This window comes from Pituophis catenifer, unplaced genomic scaffold (assembly GCF_029215685.1).
Source record: "Pituophis catenifer annectens isolate HBS135680 unplaced genomic scaffold, rPitCat1.0.hap2 SCAF_8, whole genome shotgun sequence".
NCBI lineage: Eukaryota > Metazoa > Chordata > Lepidosauria > Squamata > Colubridae > Pituophis > Pituophis catenifer.
Window position 1 is genome coordinate 22,539,124 of NW_027256888.1, and position 20,494 is coordinate 22,559,617.

Consider the following 20,494-nt stretch of genomic DNA (forward strand, 5'->3'; position numbering starts at 1 on the left):
CTTGGGTCAAGAAAAGCCCCAAGGTCTTCGGGTTCCCATCATATTTTCCGGTTAGGGGGGGAATTTTTGGCTTTTTGTGTCTGTGGGGTGGGGCCTGGAAGGCTGGGGGTCCCTGGGCTGCTGCATCCCTCTCTTGAGCTCCAGAAACCTGAGGTGTTTCTTCCCCAGCTTCTTCTTCCTCTCCACTCTCTTGATCAGACATATCTTGGGTTCAGCCCCCTCAGTGTTTATCCGGGATGGCTGGAGATGAGATTCTGCTTCCTTCAAAGTCCAGGAAAGAATGACCCAAACTCCATTGTTTATAGAGAAAGGTACTTTTACTAGAAGATGAAGTGAACGCAACCAAAGGAAAGCAGAATCGAAGGCAAAACGCGTGAAAATTGCATATAGAAAGCATCCCCTCCCACTGTCCACCGTAAATCATCCAATCCAAAGGTCTCCCAGGGGTCAGGTGGAAACACACGTCTGGCAACGTCGTCAATCAGGAATGCCACGACCGTTGGCCCAATGGCAGCTTCAAAGATACAGTCCGGTGGCTTAACTATCGGTTTCGTTTTCCTCCAGCACGCTTCCCCCCTCCCATGCTACCCAGCTCTCCCCCTCCCATTACTATGGCAGCCAAAGCAGAAAAGGTGGAGGCTGACACTATAGCCGTTCTCCTAAGTCATGGTTGGTCCCCATTTGTCTAGCCAGGTGAGCCCTAGTATGATTGACTCAGTCATTTTTGGGGCTATGACGAATCGAATGAATTCTTGGTGACGGCCCATTTCTAGTCTGAGCGCTTCTGTAACTAATATGGCAGGGGCTCTGCCAGTTAGTGTCCCATCAACCTGCTCAAAGTGGATGAGTCATGCTAGGGGCCTCATACATATGCCTAGCTGCTTGACTATGAGGAGGCTGATTGGGTATCCGGTGCAGCTGGTGTCTATGACAGCTTCTACTTCCCCTTGGGCTCCTATCTCCGGCACTACTATTCAGGTTTTGATGGTAAAGGGGTGGATGACTTCATTTACCATCAGGTCATCCTCGCCACTGCTTCCCTCGACTAGGGTTGGTAGGTTTTCTTCGGCTGGAGTTCCCTCGACTTCTGTGGAAAGGACTGGAGCCTTGACAGCCTGTTTGGCAATTTTCCCTTTATTGGGGGGCTTCTGTGAGGTCTTCCTTATCCAGAGTGTGGCTGGAACTCTTGCTTGCGGGACCGGGGCTGGAGCCAAACATTTGGAAACCTGGTGATTGTGCTGGCCACATCCCAAATTAGCTCCTTAGAGGCTTGGACGGCTTGTTTCAGTGCTTTGATCTGGGATTCAGCCTCTACCCGGTGGGCCATATCTTCGAACCAACCCCTGAGTAGTTGGACGGATTCATTGGTGTCATCCAGTTTGGGGACTTCTTCATCATGAAGCTCAGCTATCCACTCTGAAGCCTCCCCTTCATTCATACCGTCTGCTATGACCGAAATCAGCTCCCAATCTGACAAGTATTGGTTTCCATAGTGATCAATGTAGGCCCAGACATGATTGAGGAAATAGGCTAGCTTTCCTGGGTTTCCATCAAAGGTTGCCCTGAAGCGTGGGGGGATAGCTGCTGGCTGGGCCTGCTGCTGAGCTAGTTGTTGAGTTTGCACGGGTGGCTGAGCTGGCACTGGCTGTTGGGCTGGTACTTGCTGCTGGGCTGCAGCTGGTTGCAGCTGCACAGGTGGTTGGACTGGGACCCAGATTCAGTGGCAGGAAGTACGCCAGCGGGTAGATGGGCATGGGTTGTAACATTGGAGCAGGCGTCTATTGATATTGTACCCATCCCTGGCCAGGGTAAAATGCCCATCTGGGAGGATTCTGGTCCGTAGGAAGCAGTTTGATTGCTGGCTGCTGGGGTAGAGCACTTAGTCTTTTTTTTTTATTGAAAAAGTTTTACAAATACAAATTTTCCCATTTCCCCCCCCAACCCTCCCTAACCCTCCCCTCCTCCCATGACTTCCCCAAGGTGAAATCCATCCACATTATATTATATCTTACTTTACTACCCTTCTATTCTCCCCACTGTGTACTATACATTTCTGCATAACATTAAGCTATTCTACCCTCTATATACTATACATTTCTACACAACATTCAACTAAAAGCTATCTGGTACTTCCTAGTTTGGTATTTGTTCTGCACATAATCTATCCATTTCTTCCACTCCCATGCAAAGGTCTCTTGAGTCCGGTCTTTTAAGTATGCTGATATTTTCGCCATTTCTGCCAAATTGGCCACATTCAAAGTCCATTCTTCAATTGTAGGCATAACATCCCCTTTCCAATATTGACCAATCAGTAACCTAGCTGCTGTCACCATATACAATATCAATTTTGTTTCAGCCACTGAAAAGCCCTTAACTATACCCAATAAAAACAATTGAGGAGAGAATTGGAGTTTTTTCTTCAAAACATTTTGCATAACCCACCAAATTTTTATCCAGCAAGCCTTCACTTTCTTGCAGGTCCAGCACTTAGTCTTAATAGCCCCAGTTGGGGTCTCTGCAGCACTGTGTCAGGCTGGCTCAGAAAAATCTGTTGCTGCACCCATCCAATTCCTGTGGTGGCTGTCGCTCTAGTAGCTTGGGCTCGGTGTGGGAAACTGTGGAGCGATCCACCAGGCGCTGAGTATAAGGAAACAGGCCCCGCTGTACCTGTCCTGTTTGGTTGCTGTACCAAACCAGACAGTTATAGAAGTAAAAGTGACAGACTCTATAATTCCTCTGTAGAAGTGTATCAACAATTCCTGGGGCAGTCTGAATTTTCTGAGTTGATGCAGAAAGAACATTATTTATTGTTGCGCCTTTTAAATGATGGTTCTAATGTTAGGTGTCCATTTCAAATCCTGGGAGATTATAGAACCCAGAACCCTGAAGGTCTCTACTGTTGACACTGTGTTGTCTAATATTGTAAGAGGTGGTAGAATAGGAGGGCTCTTCCTTAAATCCACTTTCAACTCTACAGTTTTTAGTATATTCAGCTCCAGGGCCAGTTGTTCAATCTCCTGTCTGTATGTAGACTCATCACACCTTGAATGAGATCAATAACCATTGTATATTCGATAAATCCTTCCACTGATTAATTGTTCTCACTGTCAGGAAATTTCTCCTTAATTCTACATCATATCTCTCTTTGAGTGACTTTCATCAATTATTTCTTGTCCTGCCCTCAAATCCTTTAGAAACTAGGTTGACTCCTTCTCTGTGACAGCCCCTTAAGTATGGAAGACTGCTATCATTCACCTCTAGTCCTTCTCTTTGTTAGATTAGGCATACCTAGTTTCTGCAACCATCCATTGCAGTTTAGCCTCCAGACCCTGTATCATCTTTGTTGCTCTTCTTTGCACTCTTTCTAGGGTCTCAACATCTTTTCTGTATCATGATGACTAGAAGTGAATGCAGTTTTTCAAGCATGGTCTCATCAGTGCAGTATAAAGCACTTTTATCATTTCATATGATCTTGAAACTATCCCTTTGTTGATGCATTTTAGGATTGCATTATCAACACACTGCTGGCTCATGCTTCAGTGGTGGTCTACATATGCCTCTCACAGTCACTACTGTTGAGCCAGGTGCCACCTATTCTATACCTGTGAATTTGGTTTTTCATGCCTATGTGTAGGATCTTTTTTCACCATTGAATTGCATTTTTTTATAAAGCCCAATGTTCAAGTCTATCAAGATCCTTCTGAATCTTGAGTCTATCATCTTAAGTGTTAGCTATTCCCCCCATCTTGGTGTCATCTGCAAATTTGATGACTTCCCCTTCTATCCCCTCATCTAGATCATTGATGAAGATATTGAAGAGCACTGGGCCTAAGACAGAACCTTGAGGTACTGCACTACATGCTTCCCCCCATGTAGGTTTAGTTTCATTGAGGACTACCTGCTGAGTGCGGTAGGTCAGCCATCTGTGAATCTATCTGATGGTGTTACTATCTGTTCTACATTGTTCTGACTTAGCAAGAAATAGGCTATGGCCTACTTTGTCAAATGTCTTACTGAAGTGAAAGTATACTATCTCCACAGAATTTGCCTTACCCCCTAATTTAGTCAACAAATGCAATAAGGTTCCACTTCCACTTTAAATAACCTGATAGCTTTAACAATGTTACTGATGTTAACAAGGACTTTCACTTATAAGTTTCATTTTCACGCCCTAAGGTGCCATCTTTCCCTTTTTAAACGGAGTTAACATACAATACTTGCATTTTTAGTCTCCTGGGTTAACTCTGCCAGCATCCAAAATCCAAATTCTTTATAATCTTTCTACTTGCTTTGCTGGTGTGGTCACGACGCTTCGGTCTCCTTGTTTTTAAGCAGATCGTCCTGGCTCCGGAGCTCTAAAGGGCTTTCAGGGAGCTCTCACCCTGCAAACCCCAGGCTTAAAAAAAAAGCCTGGGGGGTCTAGGGGAGCTCTACCCAGACCCTCCTGCTCTTCTCTCCCCTTTTTCCCTAGGGGAGAGTTTTTAAGCCGCTAGACAGCTGATTTTCGCTGTTCTAGCGGCTATACGGAGTCACGGGGCTGTTCGCGGAGCCACTGGAAGTCCAGTGGAATGGAAAAGACTGTGGTATTGATTTTAACTAACTCATATCCTTAATTTGTGTGGAAAATAATTGGATTTAATGACCTGAGAGCCGAATTAATACAAACATAAAGAGACAAATAAAAAAATGGCTGAAATTAAAGACTGATTATATGAGTCAGCAAACTTACAAGTGGTGACTGCGAAGGACTTAAAAGATTTTTAAAAAAACTTTTACTGTTGAGATAAGACAGATAATTAAAAGAACTATTCAAGATTTTAAATTGGGGAATAATAATGACTTGCTGGCTGGAAAAGAGGAAGAAATTAATCAGGATAATGTGACTTTGGAGGATAAAAGAGACACTGTTGGGGCTAAAACGGAGGTTATTATACCAAAAATAGAGGTTCTGGAAGAGGCTTCCATTCAATTAATTGAGAAACAGCAAGAAGACTCTTTACTGCAGGTTGATAAATATTTCGACAAGTTTTGGCTCTACAGACAGAATCAATATTTAAGGAACGAACTGATGGATTACAAATGCAGGAAGAGTCGAAATGGGGGCTTCAAATTAAAGGAAACAACCCCAAGAAGAGAACAAATTCCAAAGACACACCAACTACAATTTCAAACCCAAAAATTTTTGAAAATAAAAGCAGGGGGAGGAGCAATGCCAAAGAAGAAAGTATTATTGAAGAAGGACTGGAAAAAATATAGAAAGAAAGAAAGACTGGTCATATTTTGGAGATTGTCTTATGATGTTAAAAGATTTAATTAAAGTTGCCCTATACTTGTCAGAGAGTTCTTCATGCAATCATGCTAGCTTCTTCTGGGGTCTCTTGGTTTTCTTTCTCAGTGGTATTGTGTTAGATTGGGCTTTTATACTCTTATTTTTCAGTGTTTTCCAAGCATCTTGAGTTAGAATGCAGTACTGCAGGCTACTTCTGCTGACTGCTGGCTGCCAGCAGTTCGGCAGTTCAATTCTGATGGGCTCAAGGTTGACTCAGACAACTCAACTCAAGGTTGACTCAATCCCAGTGTAATCATCTTTATTTTTCTCACTGTTAATCCCAGTGTAATCATCTTTATTTTTTTTTCCACTGTTAATCCCAGTGTAATCTATAGGAACCTTCTTTTATCATTCTACTGTTAATCCCAGCATAATCATCTTTTACTTTTGTAAATATATTATTCAAACATATTAAAATTATTACAATTGTTACAGGTATTTAAACAATATCCCAATTATTATAGCCATCAATTTTCTCAAGTAATACCTTCTAATACCTTAATAAAAAATTAATTCATTATGTCTATTGCTATATTTTCTTTTAACATAGTCTATTTTCCATACATTTTAGCTTCAATCCATATTTCATTTCTAAGTATCTGTAACATATTTCTTCTCACATTTGTTGATCTCAATATAGTCATTTTATAAATCCAAATCCTGGACTTTTTTATTTCCCTTAATAATTTCCAACCTTTTATTCTTTTATCATTCACTGTTAATCCCAATATAATCATCATTATATTATTGTTAATCTCAATATAATCATCATTATGTTATTGTTAATCTCAATATAATCTCTAGAGACCTCCTTTTTATTATTACTATTCACATGTTCAGTTATTTATTCATATTTAATTACAATGTCTTTATCTTCTTTATTTTCCACTTCTATGTCTTATTTCTCCATTTTCATTTTCTTGTCCACACGTGTATACTCCATTTCAACTTTTATATCCTCAAATTTTTGTCCTCTATGCAACATTATAGTTATTCCTCTTATTTCCATTCTCCAAGTCAAATAAATCAATTTGTTCCTTCTCTAATTCCTACGCCCTTTTTCTTACAAGAAAAATGATAAGAAGGAAATAGTTGAAAGAGACTAGGAGAAAACTTGGGGAGAATTACTTGAGTAATATATTTAAAAAGGATTCAGGAGAAAAGATATAATAAATATAAAAAGAAAAAAAAAGAAGTTAAAAGAACGGGATAAAAGGAGGAAAATACTACAGAGTGGAATTTTGGAGAGACCAAGAGAAAATGGTTAAAGTGGGAAAGAATAGTGAAAAGGAGGAAGGGAAATAAGGTATATATTAGTAGATTTAAATAACATTATTAATTGTGGAAGGTCAATTAAGTTAAAGGATTTTAATGTAAGAAGTGAATATGATGATATATATTGCTTATAGTAAAACAGAATAGCAGATGAAATATGAAATGGTAATTGGGTTTAATTATGAAGACAAGTTAAATTAAGAGACAAAATTGAAACATTAAAAAGTGGGATGGGGATTTTCAAAAATATATGCTGTAAATGAAGAAATAAGATAATTAATTGATGTTATTGTAAGAAATTAGGAATCAAGGGCAGAGAGTGATATTGTTTATGTATTATGTATTAAGAAGAGATTAAGATAAGATGTGGATAGTCAATTAAGTTAAAGGGTTTTAATGTAAGAATTGAACATGATGATATATATTGTGTATAGTTGAAAAATGGGATGGGGATTTTGAGAAATATATTTTGCTAATGGAGAAATAAGATAATTAATTGATGTTATTGTAAGAAATTAGGAGTTAAAGGGTTGATAGTGATACAGTTGATGTCTTATGTATTAAGAAGATATTAAGATAAGATAAAGAAATATGGAAAAAGAATATTATGGCCGAAATTAGAAATATGTAAAATGTATTGGGGGGGAGATGAAATAACAAGACACGGTGAAAAATGATGAATTTGTCATAAAGTATTATATAAAAGGGATGAATATGGAAAAGGCGATGTATGTGACCCGGTCAACATTCTGTTCACAAAATATGTATAATGAAAGAAAAATTTTAATAAAACTTGTTTACAAAAAAAAAAAAATCATGGTTTGCATCAAAGGGATCTCATTGTTAGAAGATATCAGTCAGGAAAAGGGTACAAAGAAATTTCCAAAGCATTAGATATACCATGGAGCACAGCGAAGACAGTCATCGACAAGTGATGAAAATATGGCACAACAATGATAGTATCAAGACCTGGATGTCCCTCCAAAATTTCTGAAAAACAAGAGGAAAGAGCCCCACAGCAACATTAAAGGAGCTGCAGGAATTTTTGGCAAGTACTGGTTGCCAAAACTACTACATATGACAACAGTCTCCCCTATTCTTCAAGCAGTATGTCTGGGCTGTGGGATATGGTGAAAAGACAGAAACCTTTTCTCACAAACAAAACTATAAAAGCCCAGCTACATTTTGCAAAAATGTACATCACATGTGACAAAAGCATGTGGGGAAATGTTTTTTTGGTCTGATGAGCTCAAGATTGAACTTTTGGGCCATCATTCCAAAATGTATGTTTGGTGCAAAAGCAACACTGCACATCACCAAAAGTGCACCATACCCACAGTGAAGCATTGTGATGGCAGCATTATGCTTTGGGGGCTGTTTTTTCTCAGGTGGAATTGGGGCTTTAATCATGTTGGAAGGAATTATGATCAATCGATTTTGGCACAAAACCTTCAGGCCTCTGCTAAAATGCTGAAGAAGAAATGGAATTTTACCTTTCAACACAACAACAATCTAAGGCATATCTCCAAATCAACAAAAGAATGGCTTCACCAGAAGATCAAAGTTTTGGAATGGACCAGCCAGAAGCTGGACCTGAATTCAATTGAAAATCTGTGGGGTGACCTGTAGGGGTCTGTGCACAGGAGATGTCCCTCGCAACCTGGCATATTTGGAGCACTTTTGCAAAGAAGTGGGCAAAGCTTCCCAAGGCAAGGTGTGCTCTGATGATAGGCTCCAACACCAAAAGACTGAGTGCTTTGAATAAAATGAAAGGTGCTTCAACAAAATATTAGTTTATGCATGTCCACACTTATGCAGCTACATTGTTGTAGTTTTCTATTGTTATTTTCCCCCCATCCGATTTCAGTTTGTTTTTCAATTGAATTGTACAACTTATATGCTATAATAAAGGTGGAAAAAATTCTGAAGTGATTTATTTTGGTTTGATTTTTTAATATCTCAAATACCTAGCATTTTAACAGGGGTTAATATTCACCCTATTTATTCTGATAGTCTACGGTTGGACTACATAGATTTAGAAGTGCTAAGCATTAATCAGTCAGACTATTAGTTTTCATCTGATAATTATTCATAAATGATGTTGGTAACATAAGTAAACCTTTCACATCCAGGCTTTCTGTAATCATGTCACTGCCCAAAGTACATAGAATCAGAATGGGACAACTCACCATGGCCAGCTCATCGCTACCAGCTCGTTGTGGCCAGCTTGCTACTGCCAACTTACCTCTGCCAACATGCCACTGCCAAGTCGCTGCAGGACAAATCTATATGACCAATTTGCCGTGGGAACAACTCACTGCAGGTGGCCAGAAGGAGAGCCAGGTGGATGAATGAAAGCACAGAACACAATGGAGCGGGAAGTGGGGAGGCGGTGGTGGCCAGGGGTTTCCCATTTACACCCCTGCTGCTGCCGTGCAGGGCTCTGAATGGAAGAGGTCGGAGGCAGCAGCAGTTGAGATGACCTGTGGGGAAACAACAGCAGGGAGCTTCCAATTTTTCTTTAATTTAAAAAGTTTTAACAATCATTACAACAATTTTAACAATCATTACAACAATTTCCCCCCCCTCTTTTACCCGCGGGAAAACATCCTCTCGGGTGTTTTCCCGCATCATTGTAAATAAATTGGTTAAAATGTTTAAAACTGGTTAAAATCCCATCTTAAAATCTTCTAAAAATCCCTACAGAGCACTCTGCAAGGTCCTTTAAAAACTCAGCTAAAATCCTACCAGTGACTTTAAAAGTCTCTCTTATAGCAACATTTCGACAGGCTCACAACCCTGTCATCTTCAGGCTCTTGTTTCGTTTGGAAGCTATGGGTTCTCTGTTGCGAGGTCGGAGGTGTCACTTATCTATATTTGCTGCTGCTGACGTATGCTGGCTAGCCTGCAACTCTGTGTCCCTATTGGAGGACAGCAGTTTTTCTTCTTGCTTCCTCATCCTAGCTGCTTGGCTGCGTGTTACAGGCCCAGCTTTCTCAGATTCTCTATTATTATCTGTCTGCTGTAGAGGGGAAAGGATTCTGGTAGGCATCACAGCACCTTTGATTGTTAGTTGAGATCTCAGCCTGTCTTCTGGCTCGATCTTCTCTCTCTCCTTATTGCTAGCCACCCTCTGCAGAGCGGGAAGAATTCTGGCAGGCCTTTTAGACACTACTTTTAGTGTCCATTCTTCAATAGTAGGCAAGTCTTCCTTCTTCCAGTACTGTGCCACCAAGAGTCTGACTGCTGTTATTAAATTTAAAATCAACTTAGTCTCTATAACAGTACAATCTGTAATTATGCCTAACAAAAAGAACTGTGGAGTAAATTTTATCTTCTTTTTGAGAATATTTTGAATAATCCACCATATTTTTATCCAAAATGCCTTAATTTTTTTACATGTCCACCATATATGATAATACGTGGCATCATCACATTCACATCTCCAACACTTAGATTGCGCACTTGGATACATACAGGCTAGCTTTTTAGGATCCAGAGGCCATCTATAAAACATTTTATAAAAATTCTCTCTTAAATTTTGGGCTTGCGTGAACTTCATATTTCTAACCGATATTTTTTTCCATGTTTCCATCATTATTGGTTCTTCAATATTTTGTGCCCACTTTATCATACAGTCCTTAACTAACTCCGTTTCTGAATCTATTTCTACCAACGCATTATACAACCTTTTTATGTGCATTTGACTTTGATCTCTAATCTGTTTTACCAAATTCTCCTCATTTTGCAGAAAACCAATTTTCTGATCTTCTCTCCATCTAGCTTGCAACTGTATATATTGAAACCATGTTCGAATTGTCCTTTCTTCTCTTAGTTAATTCAAAGATTTTAATTGTAGTATACCTCTTTCCTTGTTAAGAAGCTCTTTATATGTAATCTCATCCTGCCTTTGCTCTACACTTATATTCTCTATCGCGTGTCTGGGTATTGCCCACAATGGTAACTTCTTGTTTAGTTTATACTTATACTTTTTCCAGACACGCAATAGAGCATTCCTTAATATATGACTTTTAAAACTCTTGTCCACTTTCTTATCATATAATAAATAAGCATGCCATCCATAAACCAAACCATATCCCTCAATATTCAATATTCTTTCTTCTGTTAAATTCATCCAATCACTCATTGCTGATAGGACAGCTGCCTCATAATATAGTCTTAAATTAGGCATTTTGAGACCTCCTCTTTCACGTACATCCTGCATTATTTTTTGTTTTATTCTCGGTCTCTTCCCTGCCCAAACAAAATTATTAATACCCTTCTGCCATATTTTCAAATTCTCATCTTTTTTAAGTATTGGTATCATTTGAAAAAGAAACAAAAACTTAGGCAAAACATTCATTTTTACTGCTGCTATTCTTCCTAACAAGGATAATTGTAATTTTTTCCAGTTTTCCATCTCTCTCTGTATTTTTTGCCACAACGGATCATAATTATACTTAAATAATTTCGCATTTGATGTCATAATATAGACCCCTAAATACTTAACTTTTTTTACAATTTCAAATCCTGTTAGTCTTTCTAATTCTTCTTTTTGATTTATAGTCATATTTTTAGTTATTATCTTCGTTTTCCCTGCATTTATTTTAAATCCAGATACTTGTCCATATTGGTTAATTATATCCATTAGACCTACAACCAACTGTAATGGTTGGGTTAAAGTAACAACCAAGTCATCTGCGAATGCTCGTAATCTATAGTCATACTGCCTAATCTTAATTCCACTTATTTTTTCCGACCCACGTATCTTACTTAACAAAAATTCCAAAGTCAAAATAAACAATAATGGAGACAAAGGGCATCCTTGTCTTGTTCCTTTTTCTATATTAAAAGTATCTGTTAAACTACCATTCAAGTACTGGAAGACGATTTGTAATTGGCTCTCAGAAATAATAGGTGAAACTTTCGAATTAGATCCTAAAATACTTCTCCTGGGAATTCTTCAGAAGGAAATGACAAAAAAGAAGAAATATTTGGCATTGCATATAATAACAGCAGCAAGAATTGCCTTCGCCCAACAATGGAAAGAGAAAAAAATCCCGAATGAGGAACAAGTAATCGGCAAAATAATGGAGTGTGCCGAGATGAACAAATTAACATTAGAAATTAATGACAGAGATGATTCGGATTATTACAGCGTATGGGACAAGTGGTACGGGTGGCTAGAGAAGAGGAAATTGAAATAAAAAGGGAAGAGACCAGAACAAGAAATAGTAAAACGGAATAGTAAGAGAAGATGTAGAGAGGATGGTAGGAAAGATAAGATGGCAAGGAGAGGATACTCGGATAAGTAGGAGACAAAATTTATGTATTCATTAATGTATAGTAGAAGATTATTATAGATATATAATATACGACCTAAATGATATGAGAACACAATTCTCCACTTTTTCTGTATTTACTGCTATGCACTACTATGTATCTGGGCTGAAAAAATCACTCATTTATGTTCAATATGTAATTTGCATTTATTTCTTTTTCCGTACTATGTAACCGGATGGAGAAAAAATTGTATTATTATAACTTCTTACAATAAAAAAAAAAATAAAAAAAAAATAAACTACCATTCATTATTATTTGCGCTGTTTGTTTCTGATATATTGCCTTAATAGATTTTGTGAAATGTTCTCCAAACTGCATCTTTTCTATTATTTTCAATAAAAATTGCTAATTCAATCGATCAAATGCTTTCTCCGCATCAAGAAATATCAGCACCGCAGGGATTTGGTTGTTCTTCCCCAAATACTCCAATAGGTTAACAACTTGCCTTACATTACTCTTCATTTGTCTACCATTTATAAAACCAGTTTGGTCATTATGAATCATTTGTTGCATGACTGTCATTAACCTATTTGCTAATATTTTAGCAAAAATCTTGTAATCTGTATTTAAGAGTGATATGGGCCTATAATTTTTTGGCTGGGTGTGGTCTTGCTCCTCCTTTGGAATCAGAGAAATATAAGTTGTCCTCCAAGATGGGGGTACATCTCCTCCAGATTGTATATTAGTAAATAATTCTTTGAGTGTTCCCACCATTTCTAACTGCAAATGTTTATAATAAGCAGCTGTCAAGCCATCCGTCCCAGTAGCTTTACCCACTTTCAACTGCTTAATTGCAAACATAATCTCCTCAGTGGTTATTGGTTGATTTAAACCCTCCCCTTGCTCTTTTGTAATTGTAGGAATATTCTCTTTCTGTAAATATCTATCTATATCAGTACCTTGAATTTTATCACTAGCATACAACCTCGTATAAAATTCTAAAAATGCTTTTTTAATCATATTTTGCTGATAAACCTCTTTACCTTTATATTCTATTTTCTCTATAGTCCGTGACTTTTGTTTTTTCCTTAACAAATATGCTAACCACCTCCCTGGTTTATTAGCATTACAAAAAATATTATGTTTAGCATATTGCAAATTAGTTGCGACCTGATCTGCCATTAACATATTAAATTGCCCTCGCAATAAATTAATTGCCTCTTTTATTTTCTTATCTGCTGAATTCAATATCAAAGCTTGTTCTTTTTTTCTAATTTCCTCTTCTAAATCCTTCCTTTTTTTTTTCCTGTTTGTGTCTATATTTATTATTCAAATATATCAAAATGCCCCTCATATATGCTTTACTTGCATCCCAAACCATTTCCATAGATGTACCCTTATGCATATTTATGATAATCCTTTCATAAATTTTTTACATTCTTTTACATTTTCCTCATATCTAAACAGATTTTCATTTAACCTCTAACACCTCTTAGATCCCCTTCCATACTCTAATTCCATCCAAACTGGACTATGATCCGTTAAAACTCTTGGACAAATCTTCGTCTTCTTCACCCTGGAAAAGAGATCATTTATAATTAATATAAAATCAATCCTGGAGCAAGATTGATGTCTATCAGAAAAAAAGGTAAAGTCTTTTTCTTCGGGGTTTCTCTCTTGCCAGATATCTCTCAGCTCCATATCCTCCATCATTTCAAAAAATGATTTTGGCAATCTGGCACACGTTGAAATGTTCTGCAAGAGCCCCTTCTTATCTTTTTTAGTGTCCAAAACTCCATTCCAATCACCCAATAAAATACATGATTTATAATCCCATTGTAGTAACTTGGAATGTAAAAGCTTATAAAATTTTTCCTGTTGTTGGTTCGGTGCGTAGACTCCAATTAAAAGTATCTTTTCTCCTTTTATTAAAAGTTCAATTGCTATAAATCTTCCCTGATCATCTGCTTTGATTAATTTGGCAATTAAGTCTTTTTTTAGGTATATAACTCTACCATTCTTCTTCTCGGGAGCAGATGCAACAAAATGTATACCTAACCTTGCATTTATTAAGTACTTTTGATCTTTACTTCTAATATGAATCTCTTGTAAACAAATTACATCATTTTTAAACTGTTTCAAATAATGAAATATTTTTCTCCTCTTTTGTGGTGAATTTAGGCCATTAACATTCCAGGTCAAAAATCTAGTTGCCATTCTTGGCCCCCTTAAGCAATTGGAGCATATGCTGGAAGTCTCCATGCATTTTACTTTTTGGCCTTGCTCCTTCCACTGCTTCTGTTTTTGTAGTATCTTGAATCATTTGAAGTTGCTGCACTCTTAATTCTTCTTGACGTTTGGCTGCCACTTAAGTCTGTCTTTGATCCTTAGGTTCTTCTTTCTCCAAAGCTTGAACAGTAGTCGAAAATTGTATTAATTCTTCTTGAATAATCAAATCACCCTTTTGGGCCTGTGCCAACAATTCTTCTTTCTCTCCCTTTCTTGCCCCCTCTATTTCCATCTTCCTTCTAGCTTCCTGGGGCTGTGGGCATCCAGCCTTTAATACATTGGTATAGAAATCTCTTGCCTTCCACACTGAATTGAGACGATATCTTTCTTCTGAATAATTCACCACTAGACCAGCTGGAACTTCCCATCTATACTGTATCTGACGGTTTCTCAATTCTTCCACCAGAAAAGCATAATCCTTTCTGGCTCTCAACATTTTGGGGGGAATTTCTTTCAATGTTAAAACCTCCTGCCCCTGCACTTGAAGTTTATTTTTAAAAGTGACTTGTAGGATTTCATTGCGTAGTCTCCTTATTGTAAAATAAACTACAATGTCTCTTGGTAGATGTTTCTGTCTGGCCACCCATGAATTGATACGATAAATTTTGTCAATTTGCCATTCAAAATTTGCTTTTTGATCTCCCATTATCTGTGCAAATGCTTCTGAAAAGATCTCTCTCAAATTCTCTTGCTTATTTTCCTTGAGGCCTCTTATTCTCAGAGAAAATTCCATGTCTCTATATTGTATCATTATCACATCAGCCTCTGCTCTTTCCATCTTGTCCTGGACCTCCCCCATTTTATTTTCCAAGTTCTCATTAGACTGTTTAATTTCTTCCACTTTTTCATCTATTGCTTCAATATGTCCTGCCAATCCTTGTACTGCCATGATAATATCTTCTCTAATTTTCGTTTTTGAATAGTCTCTTTGATTTGAGCTATCTCTTCAGCAACCTCTCGAGTTTGCTCCTGAAACATTGAAGCAATTTTTTTTTTCTGTAACAGAGGCTTGTGTTTTGAGGGCTTCCTGCAACATTTCAAATGTTAATATTGTTGGTTCCGTTGGAACAGAGAGAGATTGCAATCTGGACGTTTGAGCTGGCGAAGTCCCAGCACTTTGGGGGACAATAGCCTTAATTTGTTTTGAAGCCATTTTTAGTTTCCAATTTATATTTAATCAGCTGCCAGAACAATAAATCCACCAAATCCAGAAATCAGTCCTTTTTTAAAAAAATCACTGCTATAATCTTTGATCTTCTCTTTTTTTTTAAAAGCACAAATCTCTAATTTTGAACAGGGGCTGCCAACACTAAAAGAAACTTCCTTTTTAACTTTCGCTTTCACGCCCCATTAAAGCTCCATCGCCATCTTGGTTTCACTTTCTCTCCTTAATAAGTCAGAAGGAAGTAATATACATTTGGAATTAAAGTTCAGTACTTGCAGATCTAATCTCTCCTGAGTTTGCTCAGCCTGCTTCCGAATGATGTTTATTCCAAGCGTTGCTTGCAGAGGTGGTCGCGGCGTCTTCTTCTGCTTGAAGCAGAAACGTCCCGGATCTGGAGCTCTGTCGGGCTTCCAGGGAGCTCTCACCCTTTGATCCCCAGAATTGTTCCTGGGGCTCCTTGGGGAGCTCTACCTACGCCTGTCTGCTCTCTTCCTCCCCTTTTCCCGGGGAGAAAGTTTCCAAGCCTCTAGACAGCCGATTTGCGCTGTTCTAGCGGCTTTACGAGATCACGGGGCTGGCGCTCAAGAAAAGAGCATCCTCGGCACCTGCGGTGCCACCAGAAGTCACTGGGAGCTTCCAATTTTCACACCACACACTACCACCACCTTTGTGCTGAGCTCCAAGCCTGGCAGCAGCTCCATAACTGGCACATCAGCGGCATTGGTGGCTCCATGCACAGCATAGTAGTGGCAGCAGCAGCTCTGAGCCTGGCATGACATGCCATCAGTGATAGCTCTGAGCCCAAATCAGCAGTGGGTCCACATTCAGTATGGCAGCAGCAGCAGCTCTGAATCTGATGTGGCAGTAGCAATGGCAGCAGCAACTTTGAGTGCCTGCCCCTCACCCCAACAATGCAGCCTATCAGGGTTCCAAGTAACACGCCCATCGAAAGAAGACTCCAAGGCTTGAGTTTCCTCAAATTTCCTTTTTATTGAAGATGTCATATTGGCACATCTGGAAAAACCCAAATCTGAAAGTTTCCAGGTTTTCCCCACCCAAGTGAAAGTTCAAGTCCCTGCCCAGCACCCACATGTCCATCACATGGTCCAATCATCCAACGTCCAAACTGGAGTCACCTCCCAGTCATCCGACTCCAGGTGCAAGGTGTCCTTGACTTTCTGAGACAGGAATGTTATTTTGACTACATATCACCCATATTCTGTGCAATCCCCCTGCCCATTTTCCCACAGTAGAAAATGTGGCAGGCCTGAAGGTCCAAATGTAAAAGATGGCTTCCAGGTCTGACTCAGCCATCATTGTCCCCAGCTTCTTCTGCTCCAAGCCCAGTGGCAGTGAACAGTATGAAAATGGGAAGCTGCCACCACCCATCCTATGTGCTCTGCACTCTGCCCACTCACTCACTCATTCGTCCATCTGCCTAGCTCTCCCTTTGGCCTCCCACAGCGAGTTGTCCCCACAAGTTGGCTGTGTGGAATTGACCTGCGGTGACTTGGTATTGATGAAAAATGGCTGAGAGGAATGAAGGAGAAATGAAACACAAGAGGAAACCATCCAGACTTAAAGAGGTTATAAATTGATAAGCTTTCTCATTAATCAAAGACCTAGAGAAGTAAATGCAGCTATATAATTAAGAGGCAAAAATAAAGAAATGGGACAGGACAGAAATGAATGTAATTTCTAAATATAAGAAAGGTGAAAAAGATTCTGTTTTTTCCAACCAGAATTTAAAATTTAAGATATATTGGGTCTTCATTGTTATGAAATTATTTCTAGGTATTAATTGATAATTTCAAAATAAAACTTGTAGAACCAATGAATTTTTAAAGGTTCTTCTTTCAATTGGCATTTTTGCTTCTGTGAAACATTTTACTCCACTGTTGGATTTCCTTTGACAGAACAGGAGAACATAATGGTATTGACAACTGTCAACTAGCAGACCCACAAATAGTAAACACTCTTGGGAGCTTTGAATTCCTAAAAGTAAAATGGTGTATTATTTCAGCACTGAAGAATCAAACCCAGCTCTGGTTTTCCTGCACAAAGGCTTGCTTAGTTAAACAATAGTTTCCCTTTCTCCCCACCCCGGGTGTTCACATTGTTGAATTATGAGCCATCATTTTGTTATAGGAATAATCCACCTCCTTGTGAGGCACTTGCAGTAGAGACCTTGATGATGTCCAGGCTCTCACGATTCATGCACAAAACTTCAGCCTTCCAGCACACCCTTCCCTCCCCCCAGTTCAATGGCAAGTTGAATAGCAATAAGATTCAAAAGGAGCAAAGCTGTTCAATCTTGACAGGTTATCTTTTTAATCAATAGATTATTCAAACAGAGCAGTATGTGTTTAAAATATCATTTCTTACAAGTGAATGTTAGGAATCTCACAGTAAATTGTTAGGGTTTATCAGAAGCACAACAGCCATGTTGTGGCCCCGCCCTCTGAGCCTGTTCCATCGGAGGAAGAAAGCTCCGAGCATGAGGAAGAGGAGTCAGCCAGGCCTCCCTCTCCAGGCCCCTCCCCTCTGGCATTGTCTCAAGTGCCGGCCGAGGGAGAAGAGACAGCTGATTCAAATCAGAGTGATGAGGAAACATCATTCCTGGACGCACGCCTCCGAAGGCGTGATAAACGTTTGCAGCAGCTTAGGAGGCGTGCTAGGGATTAGAACTGAGTCACTGGACCACACCCCAGAGACTATATAATAGAGGGTAGTGGTCAAAGGATCCTTGTGACGAACAAAGCAAAACCTTGGATAGTCACTAAAGCCTCGTCCGGAGCTGCTGAGAGAAAGATTTAAATTGTCGGACATTTGGACTCTGGAGTATTTGTCTTTCTGTTTTACTTTGAAAATAAAGTCACTTGGCAGACGGTGTGTCTATCGCTGCCAAGTGGGAGATAAGAACTGGGTGCGTTCCAAAGTGTTTCCTTAACCCTCGACTGGCTGTATGTGTGTGTGTGGGTACGGGGACAGATCAAGCCATAGTTCAGATATAATGAGCCCGATCAGTATCTACCATATTTTTTGGACTATAAGATGCACTTCCCCCCCCAAAAAAAGTGGGTGGAAATGTCTGTGTGTCTTATAGAACGAATGTTGCCAAAGTCCTGCCCACCTGCTGGCCTCCATGATTTGGCCTCTGCCTCCCAGAAATTTGCCTCCTTGCAACTTGGTCAGGTTCAGCACAGCCTGATTTAGCATGAGCAGCTGATTGGCAATTGGATCTGCCTCCCGGAATATCACCAATCAGCTCTTCCAGGCTGCGGGGATCACCGCCACCCATCACCGCTGTCGCTACCCATCACTGCTGCCACCTATCTCCGCCTCCGCGTGCCTCATTTTTGGCCTCCGCGCCCCCCATTTTCAGCCTCTGCGGCCCCCGTTTTCGGCCTCCGCATGTCCCATTTTCAGTGCATTCCAGGCTGTGGGTATAGGCAGTGACGGTGATTCCCGCTGCCTGGAACAGACTGAAAATGGGATGCGCGAAGGCAAAAAATGGGGCATGAGGAGGTGGCGATAGGTGGCAGCTGCGATGGCTGGCACCGATGGATGGTGGCTATCTCCGCAGCCTGGAACTGCTGATCGGTAATTTATTTTATTTATTTTATTTTATTTATTTGATTTGTATACCGCCCTACTCCCGAAGGACTCAGGGCGGTGAACAGCCAACAATAAAATACATAAATACACAAAATTTAAAAACCCGATAAAATCAAATTAAACTTTTTGGCCCAGACAAATTAAAATACCCCAATAATTTAAAAACAGATTAAAATTTACATATTTAAAAAGGGAAGAGATCAGGCCAATATTCCGGGAGGCAGATCCAACCACCAATCAGCTGCTCGTGTTAAATCAAGTTGTGCTGAAGCTGACCAGGGTGTTTGCTGTTTGCTGCAAGGAGGCAAATTGTTGGGAGGCAGAGGCAGATTTTTTTTTCTTGTTTTCCTCCCCAAAAGCTAGGTGTGTCTTATAGTCTGGAGCGTCTTATACTCCGAAAAATACGGTACTTATAATCTTCTGGAAGAACCAAATCAAAGCTCCAATAAAGCTAGTCATCTGGCTTTTTCAGCTCCTGGTGGAATTATGTCATCTACATGTGAGTGTGAGACTCCAAAGACTTGAAAACCCTTAACCACATGTATTAAATCAGAGACAGATTCATTGACTGACTTCTCATGTGAGCTAGAGTCTATTCTCACTCATATCTATTTTGGAAACTAAATTCTAACTGGGTCTTTAATAGTGTTATATCTTCTGTAATTCAAAAGTGTATAAGTTTGTTATGAAAAATTTAGGACTGTGCCTGATAGCTTCTGTTCAAACATTCTTGAATCAAAGATAGATCCAAGTATGTTTGTATTTTTTCCAGAGAAATGTCTTATTTTCCTTCAATATGGTATGCATAATGAAGCTCATTTTTTTATATCAGGACATAACTTGGTTAGATTTAAAAGAAGAGGATTTCAATTTTTAAACTGAGATAGTGATTTGTTTTTATTATTATTATTGGAAATCTATTACTTTCTCCTTTCCTTGTTTCATTCTCTACACATAATGTACAGTACTTTTAAGTAGCAAGTTACACTTAATGATTTGGGATAATGTCGCTATTTTAATAATCAGATATTTCTGTATTTTTCATTTATGACATCTCTTAATGTGGTTGAATAAGGCACCATGGTGAATTGTAACCAAATGATTTGTTGCCTTTCCTTGCCTCACATTACTTTGTAAAGGACATTACAGACAGCTAATTGGATAAATCTGGAATGTTTTTTCATAGAAGGTGTATTTATAAAGTAGTTGATTTTGCCTTCAGGGACTAGGAAAGAACTGGCACACAATTATTTTTTTGATTTTTTTCAAAAAAATTAAATATATGTGCTATTAGTGGCATTCAAGATGCCGGCAACGGAGGAAGCATATTTACATCGCAGGAAATTAAAAGAAGAGAAAAGTTGATATTAAAGTAAGATAAATGATAGGAGGATAGGTGGAGAGGGAAAGACAAATCATAGAATAAATCATAGAGAAAGAAAAATAAATGGAAAAAGGAAAAGAAGAGGAAAGACTGGAGAAATAGGAAGAAAACGGTCCACAGCGAACTTGGCCTGCTGAAAGAAGTCCAACTG

At 39.0% G+C, this 20,494-nt stretch overlaps 1 protein-coding gene across 1 annotated transcript in view; it reads left to right on the forward strand.

Moving 5' to 3' along the window:
* The window catches only part of LOC139320230 (gamma-aminobutyric acid receptor subunit alpha-2), a 441,414-nt gene that overhangs the window by 374,708 nt on the left and 46,212 nt on the right, over positions 1–20,494 (forward strand). The window contains exon 9 of the mRNA XM_070948459.1: positions 12,346–12,355. Coding sequence (XP_070804560.1) covers positions 12,346–12,355 — 10 coding nt within the window. The remainder of the gene's footprint in view (positions 1–12,345; positions 12,356–20,494) is intronic.